Source organism: Recurvomyces mirabilis, assembly GCF_035927965.1.
Source record: "Recurvomyces mirabilis strain CCFEE 5264 chromosome Unknown scaffold_13, whole genome shotgun sequence".
Lineage (NCBI taxonomy): Eukaryota > Fungi > Ascomycota > Dothideomycetes > Mycosphaerellales > Teratosphaeriaceae > Recurvomyces > Recurvomyces mirabilis.
The window spans coordinates 322,137-343,062 of record NW_027041947.1 but is presented as its reverse complement, the minus strand read 5'-3'; the positions used below and the strand labels follow the sequence as shown (position 1 = coordinate 343,062).

Below are 20,926 nucleotides of genomic sequence, written 5' to 3'. Positions count from 1 at the left end.
ATGCAGGCGTGAGCCCGTGGCTGTGAAGCCAGATGCGTCTTTCTCCCTGTCCCATTTGTGCCAGCGCTATGCATTTCCATATAGACCGGAAACAAAGTGGAGGATCCTCCACAGTACATGCGCGACGCTCGTTGGTATCATGAAAAGCACTGGTCGCTAGAACGCTCGAAAAGAAAGAAAGTCTCACTCTGCCCATCCATCCGTCCGTTCGTCTTATATATGTTCCCCGAAATATTCTATTAGGTCCAGCCTTCCAGTAGATGAAAGGAAAGTTTGTAAGGTAGATGACTACACACTGACTGTGCGTCGTCTTGCTTGGGCAGGTTTCTGCGCGTGACAGATGAGTAGTCGGAAGCTGGTGCCCTGCTTCTCGCACTCGCGCAGCAGAGCATGATCGTTCCAAATGCTTCTATCGTTGGAAGGCATGGCAGATTCGTAGCATGTCGAGTACCACCATCTTCCGACTTTAGCCACCATCTTCGTAATATTCTCGTCGTCGCTCTTCTTGTGTGGTTTGGTGATATTGTTGCTCCTGGCGTCCTCGAGAAGGGCTTGAAAGTTAAAGTCCTGGTCGGAACTATCACTTCGGTTCTTGTTATTATCACGTGAGGCACGGCGTTTGCTGGCTTCGTCAGAACTGCCTCGACTGCTGATGTCGCGGCTCGATGGAATGCGGCCGGCGGCTGGTACGCCAACGATACACCTCTGCACTTCTTCGAACCCACGACGACCGATCATGCGCACGAAGACATCGCTGACGTTGCGGAGACTGACATCCGGGTCACGACTCTGCATTCTTGTCTTAAGACCACGGACTAGACTTCGTGCTTTGCTGCCCATATTCACAAGATCGAGGTCGAGGGTTACGACTTCGAGATGGCCGCCTGGTCTGAGTACACGCTTGCATTCGGAGATACAGGCCTGGTATGCGCTGTCTGGGGCAGCTACAGGGAAGCGAAGCGAGACGGCCGTGAACCAGCCTTTGGGAAATGGGAAGACGGCCGATATGCTTGAGAGCGGGTAGTGTCTGTGATTAGCCGGCGGCTTCTGATAGATGCCAGGCCACGAGGTCGATCCGTTAGCACAACCGGGCCCGAGGTTGTGAACGGCAACGCCAGGGTATGTCAGAGCAACGTAATACGACCAGTCGCTCCCGAGGCCGTCCAGGATTAGCACTTTTGGCTCGTTGGCAGCATTTGAAAGCATGTTCTGAGCAGGACTGAACATGACTTGGCCGAACGAAAGCCACTTGCTCGTCATCAGAGCTGCGAAGCGCAAATTCGCGGTCCCTACTTGACTATCGCCGTCGTCCTCTGCAATGTCGAGCAGTTGTGTGTCACGCTTGAAACGTGCACTTGCAGTGAGACTGGAAACAGAGTTCCGAATGTTGTTGTTGGCATCAGGCACAGACGCTGAACGGGAATGCACGGAGAAGCGGCTATGAGTCGAAGAGCCAGTACTCGCTCGTGCAGATGGCAAGCTTGTCCGGTTTGGCTTGGTGGCCGACTCACGGAATGGCGGTGGTAGACTCGCTCTGCTTGGTACCAGCTGGGTCGTTGACTGACTGCCATACGTCTCGTATAAATCAGACAATGTATGCGGAGTGGCAAGTGGTGACATCGACGGCTGCATGAAACGTGCGATCTGCTGGGGCACACTCAGTACAGCAGGGACTGTATGAGACCGTGGCGGAGCTGGCAGCTCCGTCGATGGTGGCTGACTGTAGTACAAAGGTATTGGCAGTGCTGGACTGTTGGTGTTGTACAGCATGCTCGAGTATTGGAAAGGCGCACCGAGAGACGATCCGGTCGAAAGTGGTGTCCTTTGAGGCAGCATGTCATCAAGAAGGTCGTTGTATTCCGCCCAGTGGTCATCAAGTTGCAGCCCTGGCCGCACCAAGGACGCCATCCAGGAGGCAGTGCTCGAGCTGGTATTTGTGTAAGACACGTCAGAGTTCTTGCGCGGCGTGAAAGCGCTGAAATCCTTGCTGTGCGTCATTTCCATGCTTGTCCGGTTGGTCGACACGCTTGGTGGCTCAGTGTTCAAGCTGCTCTTCCTGTCACCCGCCAAACCATCTGACTGTGCACTGGTGCTCGAAGTGGGCTGAGAGTTGGGCTCAATCGGACTGGCCAGCTCTCGAATCTGATTGTACAATGCGCCTGGAGGCTTCACAGTCGGCCGTGGCTGCGTGTTTACAAATGGCCTGGAGAAGGATACGTCAGGTAACTTCCGATCTCGGTCGCGCCTTGAGACAACTCGCGGGATTCGTCCGACTGGTGAGAGTCGTGGTTGTCTCGGGGAGTCGTCACTTGGGTTGTCCGATGTGAGGAAGGGTGAGGCTCGCATCTCTGGAGTGATCTGTGCGGTCTCACCTTCCGATCCCTCAGGCTTCCTGAACTCCGACATGACTTCCTGATGTGGTATTGTAGTCGAGGAAGCTGCCGGTACATGGCTCGACTTGGGCGCAAAAGATTGCACGTAGGTCACCTTGTGAGGCAGAGAGGCTGACTGCGGTACGATAAGCTTTGGTGGCGACGGCTTGACCTTGATGTTGAGTCCGCTCACAGACATGCCCAGACCGGGCGGTGATGGCAGCAGGCTGGAGTGCCGATGCTCATATGGCACAACTTTGACTACACGGTGGTCCTCAGATGCAGATTCCTCCGCAAGAGAATCAGCTTGCTGAAGGATCCTTTGAACATCGGAGAGGTCGAGCGGCTCTTCTGCGTCTAGCATAGCATATGGTGCAACGTGGTCGTATGGTCGCTCGCCAGACTCAAGCATATTGTAGTCCCGGTCAAGCGCTTTACCCTTGCCTTTCGACCTTGGCGAAGCTTGTGCGCGCTGAAAGAAGTTCCACTTTCTCGATGGCTTCGTCTCTGCAGAGGGGATCTGCTTTGGTGTAGGTGATGCGTATTTCCTATTGCCGCATAGCATGCTTTCATCGCTACGCAAGTCTGTCGCCGATGTTTTAGTGTCATCGCTATCCATTGGCTGACGAGTAGTAGGGAGGTTTGTGTTGATTGGTGCAGGCATGTTCACCTGTCTGGTGTCGAAAGGCGGCAGTCGAGTGAGCGAGCGTCGCGTCGCAAGACTCGGATACCGTGCCGCCATATCGTCCTCGCTACTGTCGGACGGGAGACGCCGAGGCGGAAGTGGTCTTTTGACGGGAGAACCTCCATGAGCGCCTTGCATGGCCGACGGCAATAGCTGCAGCCGGTAGCTATCCACGGACGATGAGTTCGATGAATCGTGTCGGCTTGCTGGCATGACTTCAGAAGTCGACGTAGCAACACTGTACGTGCTGCCACTGCCACGAAGGACCATGGGCTTCTGACGTTCCCGGATGAAGTCTTCCACCTCCGAGCTATCGCCACTGCTGGCGACGCTTGACTTTCGCGGAGGATGTACGTGAGGTACGCTGACCGCCTCGCTGTCGGCACTTGGTGATCTGATGCCAGTACTACTCGCTACACTGCCGCTACGGCCGCGTGCCCCGAATCGGCCATAGCCTTCATGCCCAGTGCCAGCAACGGGTCCCTTCTTCAGCTCACGTTTGGGCTTCTCCGTCGTTCTGTTGGAGTCGGCTTTCGGCTTACGGGATAAGAAGGCGAATCGTGGTGACTTGCTAGGACTCGGCGCAGGACCAACAGCTGGTGAGTCTTGGCGGCGCAATTTATTCTCTTGCCATTGCTGCAAATCAGGCGTCGGGCCACGAGCAAAGAGTCTGGCAGATGGAGGAGGTGAGATAGCAGAGTCAATTCGTGGTGACGGCTGCCTGGACGATGACTTGGATGTCAAGCCGAAGCGTTGTCGAAAGCCTGGAGAGCTAGCGCTGACTGGTGTCTCTTGTGATGGTGTACGTTTGTGGTATGTGGTGTATAGTGTTGGCAGATCGCTCTGTACAACCCTGCTCTGCTGATATATGTCCGGAAGGCTGGGCGTACCATCCCTGCTCGGACGTAGAGGCGGGAGAGGCTTGTCTAACGAAGGCTTGCGAGGTGTGTCGACGTTCAGGTGTGCTAGTTCGGGTGGCACTTGCACCGGTGGCGTGACTTTGCGCGCAGCTGTGCTTGCTGTTGGCTTAGCATATGAAGGTGTCCTTGATGAAGCCAAAGGCCTTGCAGCCGTTGAGTGTTGATGTATCTCATTCGGCTTTGTAGACGTCAAAGCGGCCCCAGGCTTGATAGTGGAGTTCGATGAAGATGTGGAGGATTCGCGGACTGGTGGTAAGCCTAGCTGGCCGTGATCCTGTTTGCGCCCAAATGACGAGCGTTTCCGAGCAGGGCTTTCAGGTCTCATTGTGCTGCTTATATCCGAGGTTGCAAGGACGGCGGGCGAATATGTTGACGCGGAGCTTGGGGTCGGGATATGGCTGAAGGGTGAGTCCGTGTATCGTGTCGACGGTGTCGCCGACGGGGCATAGAGAGTAGCCAAGGGAGGTGTGGCAAAATTCCTCGAATCGCTCCGGCTGCGATTATTCGCGCCTCTGATATCATCGAATTTTGCACTCGGTGGCAACATGCCCAGCACGCTGCTATCAGCAACACGATGCCTGCTTTCATTCCTACTACTCATCGTCGCTCGCTCAAGCCCAAGACCATCGGCATTGAGCGGCTTCCGTATAGCTTGACCGTCAACCATCGAAGGTTTCTTTCGTAACACATTAGACCTTGGACTGTCGAAGGTCGAAGCCGAAGAGCCAGAAAAGAGTGATGGCGTGCGTACGTTGTGAGGCGGAGGAGAGTAGATGTGGCGGTGCCCTGAAGGGGCGGAAGAGCCGGGACCACCATCTTCCGAGGGCGGTGCAACCGATAATCGTCGACCTGCAGTTGAAGATTGTTGTATGGCTGGTACTGTCGTCGCAGCTCGGGAGGATGATCTTGTGCCATGTTCAGAACCCGCAATAGGTGTGATACTCCGACTGGCTCTTTTCGTCAAGACGGCCTCATTCTGGTCAGATCTCCTGGTCGCATCGACAGCAGGCGTCAATGCCGTCGATGTTCGACGATCCCGCTTCCTTTGCTCTTCAGAAACCTTTTCACTAGTTCGCTGGCTAGGTGTGCTTCGAAAATGTGATCGAAACGATGCCGACATGGCAGTTCAATGTTCTCGGATCCCTCCCACGCAGTGTAACAATGTTCCTGCAACTTCCAAGCGTGGCAACCATCAGGACATATGTTGTGCGCTTTCGTAAGATTCGTGTTCGGAGGATGCGATCATTAATATTTTGGTGTAGGCGCAGGATGACAACCGCTCTAAGATGACACAACGCCGTCAGCGACCAGCGCCAAACAACCAGCAATACAATACGAAAGATTAGGTAGCTAAGTATAGTAGAATGTAGTCGAAAGACAAGAACCTACTTTGAAGGTTTGTTCTAGCAGGCTGCCAGAATAGTCGCATGTCGGACATGTGCTGGCCTGTCGGTGTCGCAGAGCCGCTACGTCGCCCTGCAGGCACCGCCACCTCACTACCGGAGGTACCGATACGATGTCTGCGCTGCCGGCAGACGTCGATCGAGCCTGCGCCGCAGGTTTGTGCCACAGTCGTCCGGAGTCGGGCGACTCTGTGTGACGTGGCAGAAGGACACTGGTGAGAAGCAGAATAAACCAGACGATATTTTGTCTCGTGCTGACGACGAGCTGCGATCTTATCGTGCTGTGGGGTACCGCCAATCGCCCCGTCGGGCTCGCCCTCTAGCGTTCCAAATGTTGGTTTTTGCACCCTGGTGAACTTTGATTCGCGGGTTGGGCCCAGTTCATGGTAAATCAAAGTGGACGAAGTGGATGAAATTGGGAACATAACAAGCACTCAGAGTGAGGAAGAAAGCGGAGAGGGCTGTAGGTAGAGTCACTTGAGCAAGGTCCACGCCCATCATCGCAACACACACTCCGCCGATACGCGGCCGCGTGGAGCTGAGGGCGCTTCTCCATCTGGTCAGCTAGACGCCGCGAATCCTTTGACACGAGCAGGATCACTGCGTAAACACTGGTTGCGGCTCATACAGCTCAAAGTATCGTGCCATCTGCATGCTAAAGAGATTCGCAATAGGCTTGCTTGCATGATATGCGAACCAGTCACGTTGGAGATGTGGCGAAGGTCACTTCGATTCGCTGACTAGTCATGCCTTTGCATAAGTGCTTGCATGAGCGCGGAGCCAGCGTGGGCTCATGCACGGGTCCACTATTTCGAGTTTGGAAAGACAACGTGTGGACGTCGCAGCTGACGACTGCACGAGGCTGCCTGCGTATGACGATACCTGTGCTGCAGAATGCCTGCTTGAGCAGAGCATGCTTTTGGTGGAGGTGCTGAAGTCGAGATTGAGGTTGACATGCGTCGTCCCGAGTCCTCTGTTGAGTTGCGGGCCGATGTGAGACGAAGTCGCTGACATCCAGTCGAGCTCATCTCGCGAACACCCGCTCGGAGCAATCGAACTCTCGAGACATTACTCCTCCACAATGCTGACGGTCCGACGACGGATCGTGGCAGTTTCGACAGACGCGCCTCGAGCCGGCCGTTGATAGATGAGAGTGCAAGAGCCAGAGCAGAAGGATTAGACGAGGCTCTGGCCAGGTCAAAGCCAACCTCCACTGAAGTACTTGGCATGTTAGTAGGTGTGAAAACGGCTAATATCTTGATCGTCCGGTCGAGATCGAGCACACATTTGCATGGTGGAATGTGACTCTGTCCTCGCTGGCTGTACATGAGGGCCGCCATCCCTCAAGTACAGTCCGATACTGGCGGTATGCATATCGTCCTTATCATGACAGCATAGCTTGACACAGTCTGCCACGAGGTCTCCCCACGCCCAGTGCAAAGTGGACTCGTTCTGACATTGTTTACACATTCGCCATGTGCCGTGCCGCATCTAAGCGCCGAAGAACCGGAATCCTGGTCGTCACGTCTCTACGCGCCCTGAATGGTCGAGCCTAATACGCCAGCAACGGGAGACAACAGGAGCGCGCGGTCAGGTGATTTTGTGGTGCAGGGTGGGCTCCTACCGTGACTCGTTATCTCGACCTCACCCACCTTAGATGTGCCTCTTCGTTTTGGGTACCAACATCATACTCGCGCAACATACAACCGGATGCTTCCCCTGCTCGAGTAGGGGTATGGCTCGCTGACTTCTGCATGGCGCTGAATCCGGGTTGTTGCCGTTACTTTTGGGAGTCCTGAGATTGTTTCGCTATCTCAACCATCGTCAAGCGAGGTGATGTTACGAGATACACTGCCGGCTGTTCAAAGTCATCATCTCCACCGACGACATTCGAGCCGGTCATGGCTTGGCGTAGCATCCACAAGCCGATTGGAACTCGGGCGCAGAGCACGATGCTTTGTGCCCACGAACCCTCACGCAATTGCAATGCATTTCGGTTGGCAGGGCACAGATTCGACCCGCGTGATCAGTATATCTGAAAGCTCCCGGATAGGCACCGCACTAGCCTATCTACAGTATGCTGGCTAACAAAACAGTCAGCATTCCGTAGGTATGGCAAGGCCGCAATCCCCTTTGAGGGAGCATTAGCTGTGATATTAGTAACATGACACTCAACCCCAACATACCACCACTCACAATGAGAACCTTGGAAGGATGTGTTACCGTACTCAGTGCCATCAAGGCTCAACTCATTCGCCGGAACTGATACTTGGCAATGTAGCTGTTGTGGGATATCCATGAACGACATTCTTACCAGAGCTAAGAAGCTTATGCAAAACAGTGCAGATGTAATCTCATACCGCCCCAGGTGCCCAACTCTATAGGAGGTCATTTGGGGAGGCTAATGCTCCTTCATCTTGACTCTGTTTAATTTAAAGCTCTTACGCTACCTGCCCCTCTGTGGTGAATCTATGTTCCTACCAAAGCTTGTCTTCCTGTGCTCTAAGAGTTGCTTCGAAGCGTCTCCACCTGTCACCGACATGGAGAGCGCAGCGAACGTCTACTAATATTCGTGGAGACGCTGTCGGCAGGCACGCAATTCCTTCTGTAATCTTGGCCCCACCTTTGCCTCACAAATCTTCATCTCATCCCCAACACCGATATTAGATAATATTACCGCCATGGAGTCCACTACACACGATGCTTCCGTACATCTCCCAAGGATAGCAATCACATTCTGTACCCAGTGCAAATGGATGCTTCGTGCCGCATACTTTGGCCAGGAACTGCTCTCTACCTTTGGCACGAGCATAGGAGAAATCGCTCTGATACCAGCCACCGGAGGACTCTTCACTGTGCACCTGACATACAACACTACCACTGAAGGACCTGTTGAGACACGAGAAGTACTGCTCTGGGACCGCAAGGCTGAAGGAGGCTTCCCAGAGACTAAGATCCTGAAGAGGTTGGTCCGCGACCACATCCAGCCAGAGAAGGATCTGGGTCACTCTGACAGGCCCTCCTCGAAAGTTGCGAAAGCCACGGAGTCAAGTGCACCAACAAGCAGTCCGGCTCCTGGAGCCAATGACGCCTTGGTGGCGACTGCCTCCGCTGCCGAGAGTTCTAGTGCGATTATGGGTGACAACAATTCAGAACCGACGAAAGCCGACGCAAAAGAATGCGAGGACTGCACATAAGATATGGTTATCTTGTTCTGGCGGGGAGGGAAGCCGCAACGAGGTTACGACTACTACGATCACTACGAGATTGATGATGCCTCGCTTGCAGGGCTGCCCGCTTTCAGATATGAGACCAACGTTGGCGAAATACCAAGGTCCTCCCTACTTCATAAGCTCGTGATTCTATGAGTGGGATCATTTTCTCTCAGTGAAAGTACCGGGCGAGCTAAGAGTCGATATGCAATGGTGCATAGCCGAGATTTGCTCGCAGAGCAGAAACTACTAGTCCATCAAATCTCCTACAGAATACAACCATTCGTCGATCAGTACAAAGGCCTTACTGTTCTTTCACGATCGTCCACCGTCCGCTTATGATCACCACATCTATGCACCAGAAACATCACCGCTATCATAAAGACAGCTCTCGCTCGGTCCAGAACCGTTCTTCTTCGGCTCGTCACCCTTGCTGTTGCCAGTGTAGGTGACACAGATATCCTTGACACCAGATACTTTGACATTCGAGAAGGTCGCTGTATCGCCGTAGTTCGAGTTGATACCTGGCAGGGTTGTGTCAGCTTCATAAACACCTCCACGCACATTTTAGGAAACATACCAGCAAGGATCTTGCCCGAGGATGCCGTGATGCTGTCGAGGATCACATGACGCTCATACATGGTCTTGCAGTTTCCACAGCTACGGTAGAGTTTGCCGAAATTGTCGACGGTGAAGCCGGAGACGGAGACTGTCCCTGCGCCATTGTGCCTAGATATCATGATCAGAAGTCGATCAGATGGTTGAGCAAGGGTGAGGACATACTGGAGGACCTTGTCCTCAGCGCCAAAGGCTCCACCACCTTTGATGGTAGTGGTCTCGCCAGCAGCCTGCTTCTTCACAGTAAACGCATCTTCACAAACAGCAGACCTGAGCTCATACCGTCAGCTTCCACCCAAACGTGGTGCAATACCCCTGATCCAGCAGGGAAAGAAGACATACCACCAAACATTCTCAAGCTTACACCCGCCATTACAATGCACGCCCTCAATCTGCCGTGGCCCAATAATGACATTCTTCAACGTCGCTCCCTTCTCAAGGATAAAGACGGCATCGCTGTCGCCTCCCTCCGCTTGTCCAGTACAGGAGACGCCACGATCATAGACTTTCATTCCGCCGTCGAAGGTCTGGCCGGCGGCGATGGTCTTGACGGCGCTGAGAGCTGTGGTGCCGGAGGAGGCTGGCATGCCGTTGCCGGAAGAGGCGCGGGTGGCGCGGCGAGAGAGGAGTGGAGCGGCCGTTGGGAGAGGATTGGCGATGGCGCTGGCGGAGATGGTAGTGATGAGGGCCAGGAGGATGGCGGAGGTCGTGAAGTGCATGGTTGCGCAGGTTGGACTTTGTGGGTATGAGAGCGTTCGATTTGACGGGCAATGGAGAAGGGCGAATGAATATAAACTAGCGAGTGTGGTATAGCGAGCCGGCCGCTATATTCGGGCGAGTGAGAAATGATGAGGGAAGTCTATACGGTCTGTCAAATATCAGGATCGTACGACTGCTTCTAAACATATACCTGTCAGCTCACCACCAACCACGAAAGCGAGCCAGTATGCCAAGCCGAAGAAGTGTCCCGAGCAGACCATCTATTCAGAACTCATGGCAACGGACTCCAAGACTCTGTGTTTCTCCGGGTCCAGAGGGGAGCTCCAGCCAAGAACACCTGTGGCAGAGTTGAAGCGTGTCATTGAGCTTATCGCCTGTCGCCCACTCAGCTCACCGTACAGAAAAGAAAGTGGAAGTGGAAGTTGAAACTTTCAACGACACTGGCCAAGACGGAGAAGTGCACAGCCAAGATCGCGAGAGATGTGTTTCCTCATATATGTTGTGGAAGATGTTTGTAGCGAGAGGAGAATCTCCACCCGCCAAGTCGTTTCATTCGTGAAGCGACGTGAGAAAGCCAAGACGGGCGGACGGAAGTCGGAGATGGCGATGAGACAGCTCGCGAGTCAGCATGAACTTGAACTGAACTGGCTGAGCATTATTGTTGTCTTTGACGAACAAAGTGGATCCTTCTGTCCACGATGTGTATACGCTACCATTCTATATTCCCGTCACAATTTCACCCTCGTCGCAGCACTCGCTCGTGAGTCGCCTTTGTCACTGCACCCTAAGCCCATCAGCCTTATCCTCATCCTCTAATCAGACCTAGCGTGAGAGACTCACTACACCCCCAAATACTTGGCCGCATGCTCCACATGATCATCGGCAAAAGTCGAAATGAAGAAATAACTATGATCGTAATCCTCCTGATACCGCACATTGACCTTCTTCCCCTTCTCCTTCGCCACCTTCTCAAAGTTCTCCGGCAAAAGTTGTCCTTGCTTGTAGAAATTATCGCCTGTGCCGACATCGATCAGAATATCCGTGTCGCCCTTGAAATGGCTCAGGAGCTCCGTGGCATCATGATCACTCCACCGCTTCTTATCCTCCTCGCCGAAATACCCCTTGAATGCTTTCTCGCCCCAGGGACATTTCGTCGGGTTGGTGATGGGAGCGAAAGCACTAACGGACTTGTACTTCCCCGGGTTCTTCAGGAAAAGCGTCAAGGCGCCGTGGCCACCCATGCTATGTCCGGTAATAGACATCCTCTTCCCATCCAGCTCCTTGAACTCCCCGAACAACGCATGAGGTAGTTCCTCGGTAATGTAAGTGTACATCCGATACCCATGCTTGTACGGCTCCTTTGTCGCATCGACATAGAAGCCGGCTCCGGAGCCGAAATCGTATGCGTCGTCCTCACCTGCTAGGCCAAGGCCACGGGGGGAGGTGTCCGGGTAGACGATCGCGATGCCCTTTTTGGACGCCATGTGCTGGAAGAAACCCTTTTCCGCGCCGTTGTCGCCTGTGCAGGTTAGACCGGCGAGGTAGAAGAGGACGGGGGCGGGTTTGGAGGAGGAGGCGCCGGGTGGGAGATAGAGGTTGAGTTTCATTTGGCAGGCGGTTGCTCGTGACTGAGGATGATCGTGTTAGTATGACTTGTTGTACTCTGCTCCTTGTATGATGGTTAAATATGTACCTGATGTGCGAGTTTGAGCAGCTTGCCGCCGAAGCTGGCGATGGTGCCGGTGGTTTCGAACGACATGTTGTGATATGATCAGATCTGGATTACTGTCAAGACGAGTAGGAGATTATATGTCCAGATCGTGAGGTAAAGATGGTCCTTTGGCATTGGAGTGTTGGCGGGGTTTAAAGGGATCTTGGACTTTTGACTTCATTCGAGTGACGTAGAAAGCTCCGGCATTAACGTCGACAGAGCAGAGCCGCATTAATTGTTTCACATGTTTTGTGAAAGCGGCAAGAGCTTCCATTGTGCCGAAAGAGGAAGCTATGGTTGATGGGTCGAATAATGATATTTTTGATGTCCTTTCTGCTTCAGTATCGTAACAATATTGCATGCTAATCTGAGCATGATGCGCGCCAAACGCCTCGCTAGTAGCAATCACCTCTTCCTCTATGATCCTCGTGCTGGTTATCGATATCGCTGACGATGCCTGATAACGACTCAGAATAAATCGGCCGGCTCAGAAACTGCCAATTCCTAGTTGATCAGTTCTTCGCACGTCCAGTCCTCGTACCTGGGTAGTATTGTCAGCAGGCCCGCCTGAATGAAATATACAGTCATGCAACAACATACCATCCGTCAGGCAGATACCGCCGCACGACAAGCGGCACCTTCTTCTCCCGCAGCTCCTTGATAGCGATCTGCAGCGGATCTGTCTCTCCCTCGACATCGACCAAAACAGGCGCATTCATACTGTCATGACATTAGCTTCGTCCGACCACTCCCCACCTCACAGTGTCCTCCGGCTAACCTAATTTGCAACGCCCTCGTCCCCAACACCCTCGCCCGTTCATACTTGGTCATATAAGGCGTCGTCGTCCTCTTTTCCGCCGGAATCCTCTTACTCTTCACCCCCTTGACAGTATTATCCGCCGCATTCGGCGCATTGCCCTGCTCGCCCACTTCTACCACACCATTTGCGCCAAAATCAGTGCTGTCCAGGCCTTCGCCGTTCGTGGCAGGGTTGTCGGGGTCGAGAGGCTCGCCGTTCTCGTTTGTGCCGTTGCCCTCGCCATTTGGGCGGTCGTAGTCTTCGAGGAGGTCGTCTTCTTCTATGAGATTGTCGGCGTTGTCTCTGGGACTCGCTGTTAGTTTTTGCTTGGTTGTTGTTATTGCTGGGTTACTGACTCTCCGTCGCCGAAATCGTTCATGCGATCATCGTCGCCTCCTCCGCCGTAGTCGGACATGATGGCGCTCTAATCCAATCCAACGTTGCAGCGAGTGGGCAATCGGGTGCGGGAGGGTGTGTTGCTCAAATGGTGAGAGAAGATTAAGATGCACAATCGTACCTGCTTCAGTCGCGCGCACCTTCCCAAACTTTTGCTTCACATGCATCTTCTCCAGTTTCTCGGATGTTCGGCGAAACGTGAGGCCGAGCGTCGCGAAATCTTGGCGCGCTCTTAAACTTTTTGTGGTGGACTTCGAGATGAAGCTGATAGTATTGACTGGAGCCGAAGTAGATGTGAGGAGACATGTCGACAACACCGCCCCAAGTTCGGAAGCGAAAAGCTGCCATACACGAGTCTGGTACTTTGACGCCGAAAAGAGCTCGCAAAAATGCCAGCACCAACACAACCGGCAGCGACGAGGAGAAGGTATGGGAGAGCATTGTAGAGGACATGGAAGTGGACACGCCAGCACGGGAGTACAGCGTATCGGCTTCACCGGCATACTCAATCCCATCTTCTGTAGGCCAGTCTGTAGCCGAGACCACGGCGACATCGACATCAAAAAAGCCGAAAAAGTTCTTATGTGAAGTGGCTGGCTGTGAAAAGGCATTTGACAGGCCAGCGAGAGTGCAGATCCACATGCGGAGTCATACGAACGAACGACCGTTTGTATGTCATGAGGAGGGGTGTGGAAAGACGTTTCTGCGCAATGAGCATTTGACCCGGCATACTATCGACGTGCATAGCGAAGCACGAGATCACGTGTGCACGCATGTAGTCAGCACAGACGACAGTGGCAACGAGGTGACCTGTGGAAAAACTTTCACGACCGCGACGCGACTTCGAAGGCACTTGGCGGCGCATGAAGCGAAGGAGGAGACCACATGCACTCACCCAGGATGTGGCAAAGTTTTTCGCAAGCAGGAGACATTACAACGACATATTAAGACCGATCATCTCAACGAGAAGCCGTTCGAGTGTTCGCATATGGAGATGTTGAGCAATGGTGAGGTGGAAGAGTGCCACGCCTCTTTCTCCAAACCTGAGCAGCTCAAGAACCATGTCGCACGAGAGCATTCTGGTGTCCGCTACTTTTGCGAAATTTGCTCTCCTGTACCCTCAACCAGCATGCCAGATCTGGACTTTGACATGCTGCAAGCAGCCACTGAGCGAGTCGGTTTCTCCACATACACCGAACTCCAGCAACATCTTCGCCTCGCGCATCCTCCTACTTGCGCTCAGTGTAGCAAGCAATGCGAAACAAACCGTGCTTTGAAAGCCCACATGGATATCGAGCACTCCGCTCTATCAGAACGGCAAACTCATATCTGCGACTGGCCAGGCTGTGGCCGCGGCTTCACCAAATCCGGAAACCTCAAAGTGCACTACCAATCCGTGCACAAGAAATCACGGAGCTTCATCTGCGGCGAGACGAACCTTGAGAGCAGTAACAAAGTTGAAGGCTGGAACAGAGTAGGATGTGGTCATGGCTTCGGGACGAAAGCGAATCTGGAGGAGCATATCCGAACGCAGCACCTGGGTATCCCAGCAAAGATAAAGCCAGTCCGACTACGGAAGAAGGCCATCAAAGCAGAAGAGGACGCCAGTACGGCGATGACTACGCCTACCGAGTGGGACGAGGTCATGACCCCAGCTGATGATACAGTCACGGGAACTCTGGCTATGATCACTGGACACGGCTACGATTCCCTTCCGAACCGCAGCATCGCTTGTCTCGTCTCAGGCTGCCAGCATCGTTTCGCAACCGACTACCATCTCTCCGAGCATCTGGATATGACGCACGGCTGGCAAATCGACGATATCAATGATCGGATCGCTGAGCGTGACGCTCTTGCCGGAGGCGACTTCTGGGTTGGTGGTGCGGAGAATTTGTCGGATTCTGTTGTTGATGAACAGGAGGAGGCTTTGAGGATGAGTTTGACTGCGGCTTTGACAAGAGATCCGGTGCGCGAGCGGAAGTTTATGGAGGTGGAGGCGGGAGAGCAGGAGTTTTTGGGGCGGGAGGTTGAGGAGATGATGGGGCTGAGGTTGAGGGGTGTTGAGGAGGAGAACGATTTGGCTGGTTTGGTTAGGCGTGAGGATGTCTCCGAGGGTGGCAAATATGGCGGTGGGGGGATGCATGGGTTGATCATTGACCCTGCGCTGATGGAGACGTCGTAGAAGACACGACAGCTCAGATCAAATGACGGAGGTTACGTACGAAGCATGTATCATTGACTGACATGGTGTAATGACGGTGTAGTATCTTAATAGGCATCGGAAGCTCAACGAGAAGAGACGATCCACCAGGGTCGTGTGCCTAGAGCTGAATTGGCCCATGCCTCGAGTACTTGAAGACGGAAGGCGTCCAGACTTGTTTTGCCGCACTATCTATTCTGGATACGTTACTGCATTGATATATCCTTCAATGCGGACAGGAAGTCGGCGGGTCATCTCGACGACCTAGACTACATCTCGTTTATCCTTCTCGTCTGCCAACGCCTCCTGCCCATGCAATGTCGCGGCCACGGAATCAAGCATCTTGCCCTCCGTGTTCGCGGCGAAGAAGGTCGAAACGAAGCCAAGAACAGCAAAAGCAATCACAGTCAAGTAGACAGTCGAATACGCCTGCGCATTCGCCACCTTGTAAGCATGCAGACCTGTCGCAATGATCTCCGCCGAAATACCCGGCACAGCCTGGAAAGCCGCCGCCGTCCCAGCCTCAATAGCTTTCAAAAACGCCGGCACCGAGGACACCGGTAAACCTGCCCCCACCAGAGCAGTCGGGACTTCGCTCGCAACGGTCTTGGTAAGTCGATTTGTCAGGACGGCAGAGTAGACGCTCAGGCTTATGGCTGAGATGGCGCCGCGGATCGATCCTGCGACGCCGCCTGCTACGCCGATTTCCTGCTGGTCGTGGACGATGATTGTGGCGTTTGCGAGGCAGATGGTTTCGTTCCAGCCGATGAACCAGCAGCCGAGGAAGACGAGGGCAATTTCTATGTTCTTGTTGGTTGTGTTGATTACTGCTGCGGCTTTGGAGGTTGTTAGCATGATTTCAGATAGAGACGAAGCAGGCAATACTTACAACCTAAGAATGCGCCACCGCCGAGGAACTACACAAATTAGCATCAGCTCGTTGGTTTCGGAGGAATAGTGACGGGTATACCTACCATGGCCATACATTGATACCTCACCTTCCCAACCCGCTTGCCCAGCACACCGCCAAAGATCTGGCCGCAGATGATCCCACAGGCAGGGATGCACGAGAGCCACCCAACATAGATCATGTCGCCGTTGCCATACAGCACCGCCGACTGTGTTGGGAAGATGATTGCGAAAGCGTAGTAGACACCTGCACCGATGCCGAGGAGGATACTGGCGACAACCCAACCAGTGTTCCGAAACAAGTGCATTGGCATAAAGGGTGCTTTGAGAGGCATATAGATCTCGTAAAGCACGAAGCCGACAAGGACGGCGAAGCCACCGACGATCATGCCGATGACTTTGCCTGAAGTCCATGGATATACTGAGCCGCCCTATCTTGACATCAGCATGGCCTCCTCCACAACTCAATGGCACGACTTACCCAATTCAGTCCGATCAAGAACATGACGAAACCAATCGTGAAGAGAACCGTGCCAACATAGTCATAGTTCTTGATCCAGAAAGCTTTCTTGCTTGCTGTACCTTGGTCTTTGTGCTTCATGTCAAAGGTCGGTGGGAAGTAGAATAATGCCCAGAGGACGAGAGCAACGGCATTGATACCAACGAGTATCCAGTAAGGTCCACGCCAGGAGATGGATGGGTAGTGCACTGCGAAGCTGTATGATATGATTCCGCCGAAGCCGCTACCTGGGATACAGAAGACTTGTTCATGTCAGCATCGGTATGTTTTTATGTGAGAGTGGCAGACAGGAGGCGTGCTTACCGTATAGTATGGCATTGATGAGGTAACGATGTTTGATCGGGACAAGCTCGCCCATGACGACGTGGAAGGAGAGCTGTGTTGCATTTGCAAATCCACAGATGGCATTGGCGACGATGAGCATGTTGATGCTTTTGGCTGTGGCGCAGAGTATGGTTCCGACGACTCCGACGACTGCTCCGGCGATCTGTCAACAGCGAAGGCACTGTCAGTACAAGACCATGACGCGGCTCCCGTGCTCTGTGGTGGTCACACTCACAAAGAACCATCTTCGCCCGAAGATGTCACTCAGTCTACCAACGATCGGGAGGAACACAGACAACGCAACATTGTAGATGAGAGATATCCAGATGAAGTTCGGATCTGGACCTAGATCGGTGTCGATTATACCCAGGACCGGAGCGGCGTATCCAAATTGTCCTACTGCTGCTAGGAGGCCCATGCCGGTAGCGAAGAGGGATCCGAGGAAATATTTCGAACGGAAGTATCCCATCGCGGATGTTAGTGAGAGATTCATCGAACCTATGGAGGCCAATGAGTGGTGCTTACCTGGTGGTAACTCATTGGTGTCGGCGACGAAGCCAACGACTTCTGGTTCTTCGCCATGGCCTTGTGGTAGCTCTTCGATATGCTCGGAGACCATGTCCTGTGGCTTCTCCTGTGGCTCGTACATATCGACGATTGTGGAAAGGATTGTTTCGGAAGATTCGTAGTGTTGGAGTGCTGACAAGGAGGACGGAGATAGATCAGTGTTTTATCTTACTCCAAGCATCAATCGACGATACGTACGCACAGTATTCGATTGTCTGACGGATAACGCGTACCGTATCAAGATAGCCCTGGACCTGGGCAAGAGGCGCCCTTGTTCAAGACATTGGGCACCTCAAGCGACGTACGAAGCTTGTGACTCCCATGCCGTCCGATTCTGGCAACATCCACTTGATCACCTTCGACATCTCATGGTCTAGGTCTCTCCGCAAACATGCAGTGGTAGTGCAGTCAGCCCCATGGGGTGGTAGACTTTGACTTTGGTGGCGTTCAAGGTAAGCTCGGTATGTTAATAGGCCAGGAAAAGCGCACCCGGATCAGCTAAGAGTAGCGTATCCTATCATCAGCAGATTGCAATCTTTTCACCATGCACACTAGCGGTACATCATGATGCAAGTTCTAAGTCGAAGACTTGCAACCATGTGATACTCGCTTGTGTTTCTCCGCCGTCCATCAACGTCAACCCTACTCGTCACAGACCCTTTGGTTGCCTCCCCATATTGCCGACTCTAAAAGTACCTTCGCCCACGACCTCACAGTGTATGTGCGAGACTGCATCCGCGGATCAGGCACAAGCAATGCAGCCCTAGGATCCCAAGGTAGCATCGTATGTGGACCTGCTGTGTCGAGGGTAAGGAACTTGCGTACTGGGTAGCTGAGTGAGAACAATAGTCACCCAGCGGCAAGATGGCCGTGGCGCGGAGCCGATCGACCGAGTTATGATGGACAGTCTGGCTAAAAGATGCGAATGGATGCCGTCTAGGTTGTGGCGAGCCTTATTTATTTGTCCTCAAAGTCGACGACCGTACTGCCATGGACCTGCTGCCGCAGGGCTCTGATGAAATGGTCGAAGACGGGTACGTTATCGGCGTTCGAAAGTGCTATAGGACGAAGGGAGAGGAACAAACTGCCAAGTAACAAGCCAGCTTCATGGATCGAGAAGGACGAAGCACAGGCACCAGCATATGCGGTTGCAAACGGCTTTGCACGTCTTCCTATTAGTAAAAGGCTATTCACATATACCAGTCTTCACAAAGGATGCCAGCAATTGCTCAAATCATGGTGCCCTTATTCTGCTGCTTGTCCACCCGATAGTTCTTCCATACAGCTATTGCTGGAATCCCAAGCGCCAGACTAGCCACAGCGGAGACGGCGGCATACTTTTCGTACTGTCCCCAAGCATAGTCGATCGCCACGCGTGCTGGAGTGCCTGGATTGAACATTTCTTGTGTCGTGTAGCCGCCGAGATAAATAGCAGTAGCTTGACCGGCAAGATTCTCAGGTAGCGCACGAGCGAGTGCTTGTGGGAAAGTGTTGGAGAAGATGGCTCCAGTGACAGCATCGCCAATCGCACCTCCGACACTTGAAGACAAGCTGATGAGTGATAGCATCATTGGCACGCCAGATCGATCAGAGGCGGACATGACGGCCATGTCCTGACCAATGACAAGAGTGCCACCTCCGAAGGCGATGAAGATCTGGCACATAACAAGGTAGCCGATGCCGCGGTCGAAGCTTCGGAAGTATATCATGAGTCCGGCGCCAAGCATCATGAGTGGTAGACCGAAGAACAAGCAAAAGTATTTGAAGTGCTTAGCATAGCGGATATATACGCCAAAGACACATCCCCAGAAGGTAGAGCCGACGTTGTAGATCTGCGTCATGTAGCTAGCCTCTGAGATTGGCAGGGCATAGACGACCTTGACAAAGCTGTAGTAGTTGAGATCCCAAGAGTAGAAGCTGTAATATATAATGGCGGACAAGCAGCAGGCGCCAAGGACGGTCGGCTGACGGAAGAGCTCCCATCGGATGAAGTGAGCACGAGCGAGCCACTTCTCCCAGGCCGCGAAGACGAAGAAGAGAAGGAAGCCAACGACGACCATGCCAATAAAGGACCCACTGTTGTAGGCTGCTCTGCCATAAGTCTCCAAGCTGAACGGCAAGAGGAAGAGCACGAACGCGGCGATGAGGAGTATGGCGCCGATCACTACAAAGCTGTCAGAAAGGCTTGCCAAGATCATGCTGATGCACTTACCATCAAACTCGTGGATGTAGTAAAGTACAGAGGCGCCAATCGAACGTCCACTGCGTTCGTGCTTGAACAATCCCATCTTCTCAGCCTTCCTCTGATGCCACTTGAATACGATTGCTAGCGGGATGAAAAGGAAAGGCTGGATGATGGCAAAAGCACCAAGTGCCCATCGCCAGGTGCCGGTGGTCAAGAATGCTTGCGCTGCCAATGGACCTGTGAAAGCCGTGCAGATAAAAGGCGTCGAGACAAAGGCGAAAGCGAAGGCGCGATTGCGCAGACCGGAGATGTCTGCAACGAAGATGTCCATGATCAGGTAGAGTTGATCGTAGCCGATCCAGTACAGCACGTAACCAGCGGCATAGCTACTAGGGCCATTGCTAGCGGCAAGAATGATGATGCCGAGAAGGTATACCCCGAAGGAGACCAAATATCCTTCTGCTCGACCCCACAAGTTCAGTGTCTTGGCGATCGGTAGCTTGAGGACGCCTCCTATGATGTTGGCGAGGATGCTGGCTGTCGTGATTGCAGGTGCTGTAGAGAAGCTGGCGTATGCAGCGACGGTAGCAGTACCTTGAATGGATTGCTGGAAGGCAAGCATGAAGAAGCATAGCCAGATCCTAACGGGCAGTCAGCCACGATCTGATAACGGTTAGCCCGCATGTCAAGAAACATACCAAGCATAAGTTGCATATACAGTCTTCTTGCCCCAAACCAACGCTGCAGCTTCGGCTTTCTGGACACCTAGTTCTGCTTGTTGCGTGATTCGATCGGGGTGCTGCTGGACCTCCTTCTCATTCCTGGCTTCCAGGCTCAAAGTATCCGAGTCACTCGGAGTGGCGGTCTCGATGTCTGATGGCTCATCCTTTTCGTCATATTGGCTGGCTCCGCCTGTTATGTGAGGCTCCTTACGCATTCGGACTGTGTTGATGAAGCCCATCTTGAGCGCAAGTAGGGAAGCAGAGCTGCGCAAAGATCAAAGGGAGAGCACGAGGGCAAAACAGCGCGCAGAAAAAGCTTTGCACCGCTTAGATTATTGTATCAGAGCGAGGAAGCATACAAAACTTGGCGTAAAAGGTCAGCATCACGCCTTGACACTCGACCAAGGCTCGTCCGACATATAGCGATCCCACCAACGTAACCATGCGAAGAGGGTGGTCCGATATATGCGGTCATGGGTGGAGCTGGTCTTGGCCTCCCACCAAATCAAGAGATCTGATAAGCCTCTTGGCCCGTCCACTTTTCTCAACATATCGGTCAATGAGCAATTTTAGGCGCCGAGGTCGGTGGGCTTTCGATGCTACTACTTCATTTCCGAGATGCCGAGTTGGGCAAATCGACGATCTTATCTGATCGCCTTGCTT

At 53.2% G+C, this 20,926-nt stretch overlaps 8 protein-coding genes across 8 annotated transcripts; 2 read left to right on the top strand and 6 right to left on the bottom strand.

Moving 5' to 3' along the window:
- Positions 1-288: 288 nt before the first annotated feature.
- On the bottom strand, positions 289-5,097 carry LTS14_005454 (uncharacterized protein; the record flags this gene model as incomplete). Its single annotated transcript, XM_064838152.1, has 1 exon — positions 289-5,097. The coding sequence occupies one exon, from the start codon at positions 5,095-5,097 to the stop codon at positions 289-291; it is 4,809 nt and encodes a 1,602-aa protein (XP_064694237.1).
- Positions 5,098-8,061: 2,964 nt separating this feature from the next.
- Positions 8,062-8,577, top strand: LTS14_005453 (uncharacterized protein; the record flags this gene model as incomplete). The annotated part of the gene is made up of 2 exons (XM_064838151.1): positions 8,062-8,088; positions 8,128-8,577. The coding sequence occupies 2 exons, from the start codon at positions 8,062-8,064 to the stop codon at positions 8,575-8,577; spliced, it is 477 nt and encodes a 158-aa protein (XP_064694236.1).
- A 366-nt stretch (positions 8,578-8,943) lies between these two features.
- On the bottom strand, positions 8,944-9,929 carry LTS14_005452 (uncharacterized protein; the record flags this gene model as incomplete). Its single annotated transcript, XM_064838150.1, has 4 exons — positions 8,944-9,116; positions 9,173-9,321; positions 9,376-9,480; positions 9,553-9,929. The coding sequence occupies 4 exons, from the start codon at positions 9,927-9,929 to the stop codon at positions 8,944-8,946; spliced, it is 804 nt and encodes a 267-aa protein (XP_064694235.1).
- Positions 9,930-10,769: 840 nt separating this feature from the next.
- On the bottom strand, positions 10,770-11,689 carry LTS14_005451 (uncharacterized protein; the record flags this gene model as incomplete). The annotated part of the gene is made up of 2 exons (XM_064838149.1): positions 10,770-11,558; positions 11,624-11,689. 2 exons carry the CDS (start codon positions 11,687-11,689, stop codon positions 10,770-10,772), a joined length of 855 nt encoding a protein of 284 aa, XP_064694234.1.
- A 456-nt stretch (positions 11,690-12,145) lies between these two features.
- Positions 12,146-12,855, bottom strand: RPO26 (subunit common to RNA polymerases I, II, and III; the record flags this gene model as incomplete). The annotated part of the gene is made up of 4 exons (XM_064838148.1): positions 12,146-12,182; positions 12,242-12,361; positions 12,420-12,743; positions 12,797-12,855. The coding sequence occupies 4 exons, from the start codon at positions 12,853-12,855 to the stop codon at positions 12,146-12,148; spliced, it is 540 nt and encodes a 179-aa protein (XP_064694233.1).
- Positions 12,856-13,140: 285 nt separating this feature from the next.
- On the top strand, positions 13,141-15,018 carry LTS14_005449 (uncharacterized protein; the record flags this gene model as incomplete). Its single annotated transcript, XM_064838147.1, has 1 exon — positions 13,141-15,018. The coding sequence occupies one exon, from the start codon at positions 13,141-13,143 to the stop codon at positions 15,016-15,018; it is 1,878 nt and encodes a 625-aa protein (XP_064694232.1).
- Positions 15,019-15,300: 282 nt separating this feature from the next.
- On the bottom strand, positions 15,301-17,438 carry LTS14_005448 (uncharacterized protein; the record flags this gene model as incomplete). Its single annotated transcript, XM_064838146.1, has 7 exons — positions 15,301-15,872; positions 15,926-15,953; positions 16,035-16,376; positions 16,427-16,707; positions 16,769-16,952; positions 17,025-17,287; positions 17,315-17,438. 7 exons carry the CDS (start codon positions 17,436-17,438, stop codon positions 15,301-15,303), a joined length of 1,794 nt encoding a protein of 597 aa, XP_064694231.1.
- Positions 17,439-18,585: 1,147 nt separating this feature from the next.
- SIT2 (Siderochrome iron transporter 2) lies at positions 18,586-20,502 on the bottom strand (the record flags this gene model as incomplete). The annotated part of the gene is made up of 3 exons (XM_064838145.1): positions 18,586-19,520; positions 19,569-20,182; positions 20,240-20,502. 3 exons carry the CDS (start codon positions 20,500-20,502, stop codon positions 18,586-18,588), a joined length of 1,812 nt encoding a protein of 603 aa, XP_064694230.1.
- Positions 20,503-20,926: the final 424 nt, after the last annotated feature.